Source organism: Trachymyrmex cornetzi, unplaced genomic scaffold, assembly GCF_001594075.2.
Source record: "Trachymyrmex cornetzi isolate Tcor2-1 unplaced genomic scaffold, Tcor1.1 scaffold16, whole genome shotgun sequence".
NCBI lineage: Eukaryota > Metazoa > Arthropoda > Insecta > Hymenoptera > Formicidae > Trachymyrmex > Trachymyrmex cornetzi.
This window is the reverse complement of record NW_017296201.1, coordinates 2,101,490-2,116,639: the sequence shown is the minus strand read 5'-3', so window position 1 is coordinate 2,116,639 and position 15,150 is coordinate 2,101,490. Positions and strand designations below refer to the sequence as shown.

Here is a 15,150-nt window from a genome sequence, read left to right as displayed (position 1 = left end):
ATAGGTTGATAATTTGTAATAGCTACAATGCGCAAGCTAAACTTTTTATTTAACATCAATACAATCGTGAAATGAAAGCACGAGAGGCATTATCTTCTAGCTAATAATTACTAACATTAACAAAAGAATCGTAATAAGGGTCACGACTCGTAAAGTGTTCTAGAATAATATCCAGAAAATGGACGTTGCGCGTTGATATACGGCGATCTTAGCGGAAGCTTCGTTTCACCAGTTGCTAACCCCTGCTCTAGGCATCTTGAGACTTTAGACTGTTTTCTTCGGTAAAACTTTCTTTACGTTGAAAACTACACGGAGCACGGCGGTGGTGTACTGAATTATTAAGAAGATTATAGATCCCCGTTCAACTTGGGGATGGCGTAAGAAGCGATATGGCGCCGGAGGAACGTCGCGCAACGCGACGAAGCGGTTTGCGCCTGGTTACCGGACCCCGATTGGTCCACGTTTGGTACCTACCCCACTGGAAGGGGTTTCGCACCGACAAAGTAGTGGTAGCGGTCAGGTTATAACCAGGGGGTTGAACAAGAAGGTAGAAGTAGAGGGTACCTGGGCCTCGGCCGGAGAGACAAGACCATTCGCAACACAAAACCGTTTGTGCCATAAAACGACGACTGATGGCAGGCCGGCTAGTTAGTTTACTCTTCTTCGTTCTTCTGATATATTTGGCAAGATTGCTGCAACGTAATCGCGAGGCGCTGAAGGCCGCATCATAAATTGGCCGCGGAGTTCCGATCAATTCTTCGCTTTTGGACATCTGTAATATTGGATAGTTAAAGCGACCAAGGTAGGTCCTTCGCTCTTATTTCAAAGCACTATACTTTCTGAACAAAAACGCGAAAGTTCAAAATCCGAAAAATGTAAAAAGATTCGGACATCTTTGATTTATAAATACGAAAATACAACGCATGTCTGGAGAAACAGGAAGCTTCTGTTCAAGTCTTGTATCGTTTGACGACGAGTTGGAAAAGACTCTAAAGGCTACCTAGAAAAATCTTATCGATTTTTTAATTTGTAATTTATATCGCGATTTACATTGTATAAAAAGCACGTAATCAGCGATATGTTGGACGCAAAAGAAGAGTTATAGAAGTTTCATTTATAACTACCTTATTATTTCATACGTACCTAACTGCCTTGTGACAAATGATACAGGTCGTGTTTTGTGCGCGAAATCAAAACCAGCTATATTAAAAAATAGCTGTATATTTATGTTAAATATACGTGAATCATGTCAATAAAATCTTGTAATTTAAAAGATAATAATTGTTATTATTTTTTTGAATTATGAAATATTTACTTGACAGTCCGTGTCCGTTGCATTTATTTGAATCAATTAATACTTTATTAAATCAACAACTTTTTTCTCAGTGAGCGAATTTTAAAGTTGCCAACGAATTTTAACGGCAATTCCACGAAATAGAGCGTTCGATAGTTTAATAATAAATTGTCAACTCGTGCAATTTGCTCGCAGATGATGAAGATGAAGCAACAGGGCCTAGTGGCCGATCTCATGCCTAACATAAGGGTCATGAAGATGTTTGGACATTTCGTATTCAACTATTATGACGACAATTCGTCCAAATACTTACATAAAATATTTTGCTGTGTAAGTAATCACGAATTTCAACATATAATACTGTTAGGTAGTATTTTCATCAAATTACAATAACAAAATTTAATTTCATCTGATCAAATCGAAGTTATCGACATTCTTTAGCCTGATTTTGGTAACAATATTTTGACAAGATATCTAATAGCTTTAGGATGGTCTATAATTTTAACAATCGATACCATTAAAATTAATATTAGTTCATGGTATCTGTGAGTGAGGATCCTCCAGATCGTACACACACGCCGCAAAAACTATCTTTTCTAGGCGAATCTATTTCTGCTGCTGTTACAATTCGGCCTGTGCGCGGTGAATCTGATCATCGAAAGCGCCGACGTCGACGATCTCACGGCCAACACGATTACTCTCCTTTTCTTCACGCACAGCATCGTCAAGGTCGTTTACTTCGCTATCAGGAGCAAGTACTTTTACAGAACGTGGGCGATATGGAACAATCCGAATTCACATCCGCTCTTCGCCGAGAGCAATGCGAGATACCACGCGATCGCTCTGAAGAAGATGAGGCTGCTGCTCTTCTTGGTTGGCGCCACTACCGTGCTCGCTGCGGTAGCTTGGACCACTCTTACTTTCTTTGAACATCCGATTAGGAAACTCGTAGATCCAATTACGAATGAGACGACAATTATTCAGGTAATAATTCAAATTTATAAAATACAAAACATATTTCCGCTCAACAAGGAAAATTAAAAATTATTGAAAATAGAAAGGAATACTTTAAGATAATTTAATTATCTTTATATTTAATTATACTTTAATTACACGGAAAAAAAATTTTACTTGTTTCAAGAAAAAATTATTTGATTCAAGAAAATAATTTTCTCAAATAGTCCCTAGCAGACATTTAATTAATTTATAAAACAATTTTCTCGTTACTAGTAAATATTTTTGGTAACCAAGAAATTGCTTTTTGAAATAAAAATTATATTTTATAAAAAGTAATCAATGTACGATTTCTAATACTCATGTCATAAATTTAAGAAAAATGTTCTCTTATTAACAACAATCAGATTCAAGTAATGACATTTATTAAATTTAATGAAACAATTTTCTACTGACAAGTAATTGTGTTTTTATTAGAATAAAATATTTTCTTTATTGATAAATTATTTGCTTCAAGATAATATTTTATTGGAACAAAAACACATTTATTGTGGCAAGTAATTAATTTTTTCAATCAACAAATTACAGTTCAATTGAAATATAATCATAATTTAAATTATAATTTATAATTAATATATAATTAAGACACGTTATGTGTATGTATGTATATAACTCAAATATTTATCTTTACATATTATTCTTTTTTTTATTTGATTTTTACCTACGATATATATGAATTGCATTTATTGTATGGTATTATTACTCGAGTACCTTTTTTATTCTGTGTACATGAGACACTTCTTATAATTTAGTTGCCGCAACTATTAGTCCGTTCGTTCTATCCGTTCGATGCCAGCAAGGGAGTAACGCATATATTGATGCTCATCTACCAATTCTATTGGGTGTTCTTCATGCTTGTTAATGCTAATTCGTTGGATGTGCTTTTCTGCTCGTGGTTATTGTTTGCCTGCGAACAGTTGCAGCACCTGAAACAGATTATGAAACCACTCATGGAGTTGAGCGCAACTTTGGATACGGTGGTACCGAATAGCAGCGAACTCTTCAAGGTCTGTCGAATTTCAATCCCCACAAATAATGTTGATCATATAAATTTTATTCCTCACATTCAAATCTAGATCTATACATTTTTTTCATTTTCTACATTTATAAGTATTTTTAAGACGTTAATTTTGATCGATATAAAAAGAAAATTCCATTTCTATTTCAAAATAAAAATAGGATTTTCTTTTTATATTATAATTAAAATTAGAAATAGTAATAATGTAATCTTCTTACGAACTCTCCCAAATTTAATAACAAAAAATCCAAATAAATCAGGGCGAATGAGAGTCAACGTGGTAGTTAATACGCAATCTTAAATCTTTATTCCAAAAAATAAAATCTTTATTCCAAAAAATAGAAAATAGTACGTTTTAGTTCAATAAAAAGCAATTTCTGTCATCTAAAGTATTAAAATAAACGATGCAAATTTCTGCATAATTAAAATTTTCCTCAGACTTCATGTGTCAATGAGATTTTTTTGTGCGTATAGGCTGGTAGTGCGGATCATCTTCGTGAATCGAGTGAGAACAATCAGCCACCACCACCTTCGGCAGCAGCCCAGGGCGACAACATGCTGGACCTCGATCTTCGTAATATATACAGCAATCGACAGGACTTCACGGCAACCTTCCGGCCGACCGCTGGTATGACTTTCAATGGTGGCGTAGGACCGAACGGATTAACGAAGAAGCAAGAGATGCTCGTCAGAAGTGCCATCAAGTACTGGGTTGAAAGACACAAGCATATTGTCAGGTCAGTCAATTTTATTAAATTACCGCACAAGTTGCACAAGTCCGACGAGACTTACCCCCAAGTCTAAATAACGGACTAGCGTCTGGCTAAAGAGAGGTCACAAGATAAAGCGTGAAGACCGTGAGATAAAAGATTCAGTATCGAATGCCGTGATGAGAGATGCAAAACCGCCCCTCCTCCCCCCCTCCCCGTGCTCCACTTACCTACTGAAGACGTATAGTTAATTCATGCAACTCTATGAGCGAACGACGGACCATTTCTTTGAAAGTCATCTGCATCTTGTGTGGACTAGTGACCCAGAATAATCTTGTACAACACGCCTGAAGGTGTGTAAAGTATTTAGTATATAGTCGGCATTATATTGACCCCATAGAGAGACACGCTAACTATTCTCTCAATTATTAAGAAGTGCGCATGACAAAGTTGCGTACGCGGCCAAACATCGCAATCATAAAATTTTAAAATATGCATAAACACATTTCAAATACTATTCCTTCGAGGCACACATATAAATACTGTTTCTATTTTAACATTTATCTGATACCGCGGATGAAATAATAGTCTTGCGATTTTGATATTCATAGATAAAGAACAAATGAAGGAAAAATTAATGAAACCCATTATATTTAGACATTACATTTTTGGATATAAAGCAAAGTAATTATTCACAATCTATATCGCGGTTTAAATTCCTAATACTTTTATCGATAATTTTCGTACTATTTATTAATACGTTGAACGTTATTAAATGTGAGAGTTATCAGACTGATACTGCAATAATACTTGATCACAAGTATTTGTGTAAAATATTCAAAAAATTTCAAAAATCAATAGAAAAAGACATCATAAATAAGATAATAAATATATTTTCGAAAAGCTTTATTTGTATATAATAACGGATATATAATGTTATATTAAATCTTGCCAAAGTTAACTGAAATTTGAATGTGACAACACGTTACAGCTATATCTATAATTACTGGGAGGAAAGTATGAAATCTTCTCAAATGATCTTCTTGATAATTGATATTATTTTCGACATAACTGATATTATTAAAAAAAATCTCTCTATGCTACAGTCCTTCAAAACTAAATAGATAAATAGAACAATTCTATTTCCAACATTTCACTACAGTTTTATAACTATTCGATAATGAATAATTTTATTTTAAAAACGTTATTCTTTTCGAATTGTGACAACCATCGTTCTTCGTGAAAGTCGGAGTATGCGGAATACGATCGGCGGCGGCAAGATCGATTGCTCCTCGAGAAAATTTTTTTTCGCAATAACGGTGCGAACGGATGCCGTGTTCCTGTAGGTTCGCGGGGGTGCCGAAGCCACTCGTCGACTAGCACGGGATGCGCGTGTTCCCACGGTGGTGAAGTATTTATTCTAAGAAAGCGCGATATTGACCGCAACGGGGGTCGTGTGTTGTACGGACTGAACGATTCATGGGGGGACGGTATTCGACATGACGGTTCACGTGCACGTAACGTGCGCACACGTGGTTCACCTAACACCAACGCACGAGTGATGACAGATTTTCGCCCACGCAACCTATGGACACGCGTTGTCGCACTCATATAGTATATCATTGGATAGGTCGTTCAAAGGAACAATATCAGCACTGTAAAAAGAAATGTTTTATTCTTGTCTCCATTTTTTAAACACTTCAAGATATTTCAGTTTCAAACTTTTTCAATTGACAAAACATTACACGTTTGGATTGAAAACACTATGCGTTTTAAATCCAAGCATGTAGTGTTTTATGTATGATTGAGAAAGTTTAAAACTAAAACATCTTTAAGTGTTTAAAAAATGGAGACAAGAATAAAACATTTTAATATCTTAAAATTAAACACTTCTTTCTTCAACGCAATTTTATCGATAAAAGAATCTCGTTTATTATTGTTTTCCACATTTTTTAATACACGTTTTTTTAAATTGAAAATTAAAATATGCAATCTTGACCGACGCGATTTCGATACTACATCGAATTTCATGTTATATTTACCCAAAAATTTATAAAATTTTCTTTTGGAAACTTTTCGTTTCGTTTATTTTTTATTTCAAATCCTTTTATCGTTGGTGATCTAGGGACCTAAGAGACCGGCAAATTGATTAAAAAATCATTATGATAGTCAAATTATATTTTCAAATGGTAGAGAGACTCGTATTATCACCTACGCAATATTGGAAGTAAAAGATATTGACCGCAACCGAGGTCATGTCCTACGAGTAAGTAGTCTAAGGGGAAGAAACGTCTCCACATAGCGGTCTATATATCGCATCGGATATTCGATCTGAGTTTCGAAATTTTGAGATCTACGCAGTCTCGCCTCGAAATTACATTTCAGCGTATATTTTGCAGATCCGACTTTTCGCGATAGTGACAACCAAGTGTGACGCTATACAAACTATCGCGTTTTCTTCAAGGCGTTTCGACGTATCGATCATTCACTTACTGGAAATAGTGTTAACTCGACGAACAGTCGACGAAATAGGATATACGTGGTGAAATGGAAACGAATATTTGTTCGTCGTTGTTCAACTTAGTTTTAATCACTTTAGTATGAAAATCAGTATCTATGTATGAAATAATGGGAATCGCGAATATATCTTTCATAAGTCGCTTGTCAACGGTACTTTTAAAGTGCGGTATAAGTCACCCGTAGACAGTTCGGGTTGTCCCTTTAACGATTGACGGAATTAGTATAATAATAATAATAACTGTTGTTCCAATGTGTAGATTGGTCACCGCGGTCGGGGATGCGTACGGTTTCGCGCTTCTGCTTCACATGTTGACGACGACCATCACTTTAACGCTGCTCGCTTACCAAGCGACGAAGGTGAGTTGCCAGATGGTCAGGTTCCTTTCCAAGGTCTCGAGTAAATGACTTATTGATTGTATAAATTAGTTAAACAAGTAATGCGAAGTCGATGGATTAATGCGAACTCGAACATATCAAGAAATATTCATACTAATGCATACGAGTTTTAAATGCTACAGGTGAGCGGTATAAATGTATATGCGGCCTCCACGATCGGCTACGTGCTCTATACGTTTGGCCAAGTCTTTTTGTTCTGCATATTTGGAAATCGCTTGATTGAAGAGGTGCGTATATGGGAAATTTACAAACGACTTAATAAATCTCTAAAAATTTATACAATTAAAAAATTTATGTTTAAATTTAATACATTTAATTTATGTGTTCCAAACGATCCATCAAAATTTGAATGTTAATTAACAAAATGAATACGTTAGAATGTAACATAAATATTATGTAAAAGTTAACACAAAAATGTAAACACAAACAAATTGTGTAAACGGTTTCTTAAAAAAATTAACATTTATGATATATTAACTTAAGAAGTACATTTATCTTTTATTCATTTATCTTAGAATTTATCTTAGAAGTTTTTTCAAAACTTATTATTTTTATGTTATTTTTTCATTTATAAATCATGTTGTTTTAACACTAAAAAATGAAAGGTTTATCAATATTATTTTAATGCTAAATATTAAAAAATTAAATATTAATTTGACCTAAAATATTCAAATAATCACATTATACTAAGTTAATACTCGGATATGTTAAAAATTCAACATAAAAATTTTTTAACAGGGACGGTTTTAACACAAATACAAAATATATATTTTACTGTGTAATTTAAAACGGCACTTTGGTAAAAAAAAAAATAAAGATAAATGTAATACAAATTTAAAAGGCAAAAACTAACTTTTTAAATGTAATTTTATACAATAAATTATAATAAAAAATTAATTCTTTTTTAGAGCACTTCAGTGATGGAGGCGGCTTATTCTTGTCATTGGTATGATGGATCGGAGGAAGCTAAGACATTCGTGCAAATCGTATGTCAGCAGTGTCAGAAAGCTATGTCAATATCAGGGGCCAAGTTCTTCACGGTGTCTTTAGATCTCTTCGCTTCGGTAAGACTAGATTTTATCTCAATATATTCTTGAGTTTTCTCTTTTCACTGAATCCTTATATAATGAAATTAAGAAGATTCCATTCACGATCTGTTATGATAGAATGATATCAAATTATGATAGAGTAACATAATGAACAATTTTCTAAAAATTTCAGGTACTGGGAGCCGTGGTGACCTACTTCATGGTGTTGGTGCAATTGAAATAAACGTTCGGTTTTGTACATTCCAGATGCGAATGCAATCTCTCGCGTTGCACACGATTGTGCAAGATTATATTTTTTAACGTATTTACAAGGGACAAAATAGAGCATTCGTGTCGTGAAGATTTTCACAAGGAGAATTCTGCGTCTTTACAGACGCATAACAAAATACAAAGAATCATGGATTGGAAAGTCATAAGAAGCTACTACATGTCAGAATTGAATTTAAGCGATATAAAAATGATAGAAATTATTTTTACTGTTACTTAAGAAGTAAGCGATAAGGCTTAAATAAAATCTTTTCTTTTTTATTATTATCTAGATTAACGAGCGGTGAAAGAAACAAGCACATATATCCTATACATTTCCCTTCGTTAAAATGTAAATTTTAGCTCTGTATAATTTTTCTCTTCACATTTATTATGCATATAGTAACAGCAAGGGATAAGGACAATGTAAGCACTCGTCGCGATTTATTTTCATGCACATTAATTATAAGTCGTAATGCTTAACGGGGAAGATATACGCTATGTCATTCGAGGTGTACTGCTGCAGCTTGTACTAATTGTCCTACAATTGATAATGGAACATTAATGAACGGACGCAGAAGAGTTTATTATCTTTATTTAGAGTCTATTATTAAGAGTCGTCCAGCAATTACGTTGTTATATTCTCAAACAGCCTATATTAAAAAAAAAAAACACAGTGGAGGGATTAAATGGCGCGTGTACATTGGCGATGCGTCCGAATAACGTGTAAATATAAGATATAATCGTATGAGGTGATTACATTTTTTAGTGGAATAGTATAATATTACGTAATATTAAATTTTGATAGTGGCACTCTTTGTCGTCGTACGCAAATATAAGTAACAATTTACAAAGTATTTATCACTAATGCACGCCAATTTTTTTTTAATTACGTTTTTTGCGTTTTGTTAAGAATTAAATTGTAAATTTTGTCATTTAGATTTCATTATAATTTCATCTCATGGATCTTTAACTAAAGTTTCTTCTCCTTTTCTCTCTCTCTCTCTCTCTCTCTCTTTCTTTCTCTTTCCTTCTCTTCACTATTATTCATAAAATTTGTGGTTTTACAGTTTTCAATGTAAAAAAATGCGTTTTGACACATATAATACGATTTATTAATCTCCCTATTTATCGTCACTTAATTTTGCAGTAGAGACAAACAGTTTTTGCTTTTTATCGCGCAAGGCTAAGAATTCGAAAGGTTAAGAATAAAATTTGTTAGATAACGAATAGCTATGAATCGATTGCGAAATACATAACAAATTTCGCGTTAGAAACGGAAAGTGTCAACGCTTTGCCTCTTGATGAGAGAAGCGGCGATACAATTGATGTGGTACGTCAATTACTATATAATACGATTACCGAACGGTACTTGGCTCTAATAAATTTAGAGAATAAGATATATATACATATATATATATTTTCATTATACGTTATACGTAACCACGTGAGCGCGTGAACAGACGTATATCTAATGTATACCTCGTTTTTTATATTTCTCGTAACATCTCGTAACATCGATATTTTTAGTAAGACAATATTTCATCACTTAAAAAGATGTATAAGAAGAAATATTTGCACCATGCATGGTTGCTCATTCTGACCGTTATAATATAAATATGTATCTTTCATCGACGCGGATATCGTTTTACGAGACGACGTGAGATATTTTCAATTCTTTCGTCGGAAAGAAGTATCGTCAAAAGAAGAATGTAAAATGTCATAACGAACGTTTAAATGGAATGTGAAATGTCATAACAAACGTTTAAGCGGATACGAGTGTGTCTGGCGATATCCGAGCTCGATTTACTTTTGACATTAATGTATAATTAACGTATGTGTATATTACTATGATCAAGTATTAATCGATGAGATCACAGTATTATCAAATAGTTTTTCTCTATGTAAAGCTGTATTATATTTATTTAATAAAATATTGATATAAACGTTCATATAAATTCCAACTTGTCAGAAGAAAATCCAAATTTTCTCATCGCCCTCAAAAGATTTAGATAACTACACAGTAAAAAGAATATTTTGTATTTGTGTTAATTCTTTAATTCCTTGTTAAATTTTTAACATATCCAAGAGTTAATTTAACATAATGTGATTGTGTTTTTTTTTAATGTTTTGAGTTAAATTGATATTCGACATTTCTTATTGTTAAAATTACACAATTTATAAGTCGACATATAACATAAAATTTTTTTTTTAAACATATGTTTTAAGATAAATGAATAAAATATGTTAATTTTACATATTATAAACGTTAATTTTCATTAAGAAATATTTGCTTAAAAATTTAACACAGATTTTCGAACTGTATACAGCATCCTTGCGACAAGATTTTATCAAAATCGTTAAAACTACAACAGATATTCACTATGCGAGTGTGTTACAAGACAGCACCGAAAAAAGTAAAAGTTACAAATGACCCAAATGAAATACACACTTACGTCAGTAACTATTAATAAAAAATGCTAATTTAGATTTCGTGAGGAAAAACCCAGGAGATCTCAGTGACGAAGGATTGGGCCTCAGGAGGGCCAGAGTTCGAAAGCTGTAGCAACAGCACAGCAGGGAGCAGGAAACTGGTCGGGAGCCTTGGATTCCTTTGGAGGTCGTCTTGTCGAAGTTCTCAGACTAAGCAAAGACACTATGATTGTCGGGACAACAATTTAGAAGAGGGAGGGCAGTGTCATGCCAGTGCCGATTCAAATACGCGTGCTGTAAGATTGTCACCTATGTCTTGAAGATCGTGTTGCGTGGCGATGATCAGCTCTATTGTTTAAGAAACAAGCTCAATGATTTCGGTGTGAGCCTTCGCTGCACTGAGACGTTTGATTGACCGTTGTGCTTTGAGCTCATTATTAATAAACGTTTCGTACTGTTCTTTATAAAAAGAGCAATGTTCTTTATTTACAGTCTTGCCTCACGAAATCTAAATTAGCACCAACCGTATGAGTTTCTCCTATTCGATTCGATCGCTGCTTTTGGAGAACGCGATTCTTTCGACATGTAGAAAGTAACTTCTTTTTTTTTTTTAAATATGATTTACGAGTGAATTGTACAAGTAATGCGTGTGCAGGTTAACGCGAGGATTGTAGAGATGAAGAAGGATTATGTTTTGCCGCTCCCACTATCCGAGAAAAAGGACAAACTTTCTTTTCTCACTGCATTCTTCATCATATTTTCTTTCTTTACTATCAGTAAAAGTTTAGTATAAATATCAAGATAAATATCTCTGGTACAAAATAAATCGAGATGCGCGCGACTGCGCATCTGTCCCCGTGTTTTCCAGCGTTAATAATAAAATATTGACGTAAAGCGTGGAGATGTATACATACACAGGACGTTTCAAAATTTTGCAAGCTTGTAGTATTTATCGAACCGAATAAAAAGCGTTTAACTAAAATAAATACGCAAATAAATCCGCTTAAAGAACGAGCATTCTGCTCCGTTGTTACAAATTGATTATTCATTGTTTATCGTTTGTAGAAACAAAATATTTTTTACGATTGATGAAATTATTTTATTATTTTAATATTTTAATTCGCTATTTATCGTCTATAAAAGCAAGAAGTTTTTAACTGCAAAAAAGTGCACAAAATTATTTTATTATTTTAATATCTTAAGTTCAACTTTAGACGATTTATAAATTGTGTCGCAATCCAAAATATAATTCTATTTAAAATTGTATATACTACGTATATAACAGAAACATTTGAAGAATCAGAAAAAAGACTCAAAATAAATGAGATATAAAATTCTAAATAAAATATTCTATCCTGAAATATAACGCAAAATGAAAATTATTTAAAGTAGGCTTTAAAAGAAACGCATTATGCATCTTCCATTTCAATACATATTTAATATTATCCTCGTATGATCAAATTTCGAAAATGTTTAAAAATTTATAACGTATATTTCGAACCAGTTGATAGTTGATAGTCTCTTAACAAGCAATATTTATGTATAAATATTTATACAATAATATTCACATGTTAAAGTATCAAACCATTTTAAATAATTTATAATTCATGTCCTCTCAGAATTTAGGATAGACTTTTATATATGATTTTATGTCGCATGTAAAATGTTCGTTAAAAAATAAGATTTTAAAATAAATTTTAAAATAAATAATATATATAAAATTAAGATCTGACGCGAATGAAAAATCGTTACAGTGGACTTTACAATATATTACAACAAATATGTTACTAAATAACCTTCGTTATTGTTATTTTTATTTATATACCGCACACACATAAATATAGATGAATAATAGTCACAGCAAAAAATAGCTATTTATTCTAAAAGAACTGGTTTGCGGATCTATTTTGACTAATTGTAAGTACTTTTTATACAGCTTAGCAAATATTGCAGACGAATATTGCAAAGCTATGACCCACTATCTGGAAACACTATCTGTACATCTAGATTAAAATGAAGCAACGTCTATTAAGAGCTTGTAAAAATAATCGTTTAACAAGCCGAGTGAGAAATTGCCGCGGCGCGGTTCGCACGCAGGCGCAAAACGCGAGCATCTCCGTGCGCTTCTAGGGGTAGTTTCGATCGTTCGAGGGATGAACTATGCCGTGCTGCCGCCCGAGACGCCTCAACCTCGTGCGTTGCTCCTGTGCGATGCTGTCTGAAACGAGAACTTTCGCGCCGCCGTCGTTTCATGACAGTGACACGCCTGCGGAGCGCGTGGTGCCGGTCGGTCGCGATTGCGTAATCGTTAATCGAGTGTCAGCCTTCGGCGACGGGGAGAGGGATCCTCACGGTCCGAAGAGGATTCTGTGATCGCGCATCGTCACCGGAGAGGATGTGCCGACCGTGGTCGAGGCGAAATCAGCCGTTGGCTCTGTCAACGGCTAACTCGGACGGTTCTAAGTTCGAGTCTGCGAAATTTCGTTGACGAACCTCGGTGACGATCATCCCTCTGCACTGCAAAATCGTTTCTTCTCGGGAAGCAATACACGTAAAGCAATACTGGCGCATGATGGATCGCGTCTGACAAGTTGCGCTCATCTCCACTTTGCCCTCTACCGTCTCCTTATAACGACGGTTGTAAATATCAAAGAAAAATGATAATAATGCGACGACGTTCTACAACAATGCTATTTGAGATGCATGCGGCGTTCGCCGAATCCGAGTGCAGGTGGATCGGATCTAGCTGAACTAGGCGTGCGCAATCCGAAGAAATCCTGAGACCAAGGGTCAATAATCAATCAATCACGAAGCAAATCGGTTGTCAATCAACGAAGTACAATCTAGAATAATTGCTAACAATCAAAATCGGCACGTAATCTCGAGGCGAGTTTTAGATCTCTATCTTATTGATATGTCAAAACGATATCGCTTATATTTATCCGCAAATTAAAATTACGTTAGTAATGGATTTTTTCTCATCATGATGCAACAGGAATACTCATCGAGATTACGCCAGTTACATTCCCCCGACTTTACGATACTTGAAGAATAGCGCGTGTCGATCAGAATGATCGGACGTTCGATATTAAGGGACATATGTACATGAGTTACGAGTTACGTAATACGCCTATCTATAAAGTAATAGGCTACAGTAGACGTCCCCGGAGAGGACATGAGGGAGATGAAATCAAATCCGAGATTGCTGTTTGATTAGTGGAGCAAAGAAACACCCCCGATAGACAATGAATCTCAGCTCTTGTAGTCTAGTCTATAGTCTAGTCAACGAGACTGAACAACACTGGTTGTTAGATTGTAAAAGCTAAAATAAAGCGAGATAATTTTTATCAAAGGGAATAATCCATTGCCATTTAATGATACACCCGACGTACCAAAGCAGATAAAGTAAAGGGAAAAAAGAGAGAGAAACCAAAGTACAATCGCATGTGCGCACGTGGTTTGTAATTGACAGAATTGGATTCGTCTTAGTCATTAGAAGGCTCAAACAATGCAATCGTATCGGAGTTAACGAGGACTGGCACGGCGCAAGTTGTGAGGAATTTTTTGCGAATCACCGATAACCATAGGTACAAAAACTGCGAGCGGCTGGAGGAGGCGAAGCCTCCCGCCGCACAAGCATTATCGTAAGTATTATAAGGCTTGCAAAAAGTTTTATGTCTGCCATTTTATTTGTATATTATATTTTTTATTTATTTATTTTTTATATAGTATAATTTATATATATCTTATGACAATTGATTGATCGTGTTTTATATTTCTTATAAAATATAATTTATATTTTATATTTTATATAAAATATAATTAATACATAATTGTAATAATTTTATATAATAACATTAAAAATATTGTCCTGTATTTTGAAATAAAAAATGTATTGAATATATTTTCTTATTATTTCTGTCTTTTATATTATTTTCATTTATCAATAAATTTATGTTTATAATTCTTTTTAAATAATAAATATCACATGAACAAAATCAAATTAATCATATAATATAATTTTTTTTTTAATTTAATATCCACGCACTGTCATAAACAAAAGCATCGATTACCTATATACACGTATTAACTATATACATGTATTATGAGCTAAAATTAATTAAAAACTTCGACAAAGGCCCGTACCCACGCATAATTAAAGTTTCCACGATATAATATTATAGTGAGCTAATCATAACCAAACACTTTTCAAACTATAATGTGATAATTTGTATACTCTTAATCCGATTAATACTTTAACGTAATTCTCTCTTTCAGTTCTATAACTTAGCATGTTGATTAAGAAAATTAAAAAATGTAATTTATATTATTTCATAAAAAAAAAACTTAGAAGAAAAATATCTCAAGAATCTGTAATTAATAAAATCGGTGAGAGATTTCAAAATAATCTTATAATATCGCGAATATACCTATTAAATTATATATAGAGATATGAGATATATTCCGTTC

The 15,150-nt window shown here is 33.7% G+C and overlaps 2 protein-coding genes across 2 annotated transcripts in view; one reads left to right on the top strand and one right to left on the bottom strand.

The window, feature by feature from the left end:
* The first annotated feature begins 514 nt into the window (after positions 1 to 514).
* Positions 515 to 9,253, top strand: Orco (odorant receptor co-receptor). The gene is made up of 9 exons (XM_018503851.1): positions 515 to 802; positions 1,490 to 1,624; positions 1,895 to 2,278; positions 3,061 to 3,315; positions 3,801 to 4,063; positions 6,814 to 6,913; positions 7,075 to 7,179; positions 7,861 to 8,016; positions 8,174 to 9,253. The coding sequence occupies exons 2-9, from the start codon at positions 1,490 to 1,492 to the stop codon at positions 8,222 to 8,224; spliced, it is 1,449 nt and encodes a 482-aa protein (XP_018359353.1). The 5' UTR covers positions 515 to 802; the 3' UTR covers positions 8,225 to 9,253.
* Positions 3,197 to 15,150, bottom strand: part of LOC108758759 (Mediator complex subunit 25) — a 37,418-nt gene continuing 25,464 nt past the window's right edge. Inside the window, exon 16 of the mRNA XM_018503848.1 lies at positions 3,197 to 3,234. The gene's annotated coding sequence lies outside the window, so the exon portion shown is untranslated. The remainder of the gene's footprint in view (positions 3,235 to 15,150) is intronic.

Coding starts and splice junctions, on each gene's coding strand:
- Orco (XM_018503851.1), top strand. CDS start 1,490: ATGATGAAGATGAAGCAACAGGGCCTAGTGGCCGATCTCATGCCTAAC. Junction 4,064..6,813: donor AGACACAAGCATATTGTCAG/GTCAGTCAATTT, acceptor TCCAATGTGTAG/ATTGGTCACCGCGGTCGGGG. Junction 7,180..7,860: donor GAAATCGCTTGATTGAAGAG/GTGCGTATATGG, acceptor ATTCTTTTTTAG/AGCACTTCAGTGATGGAGGC.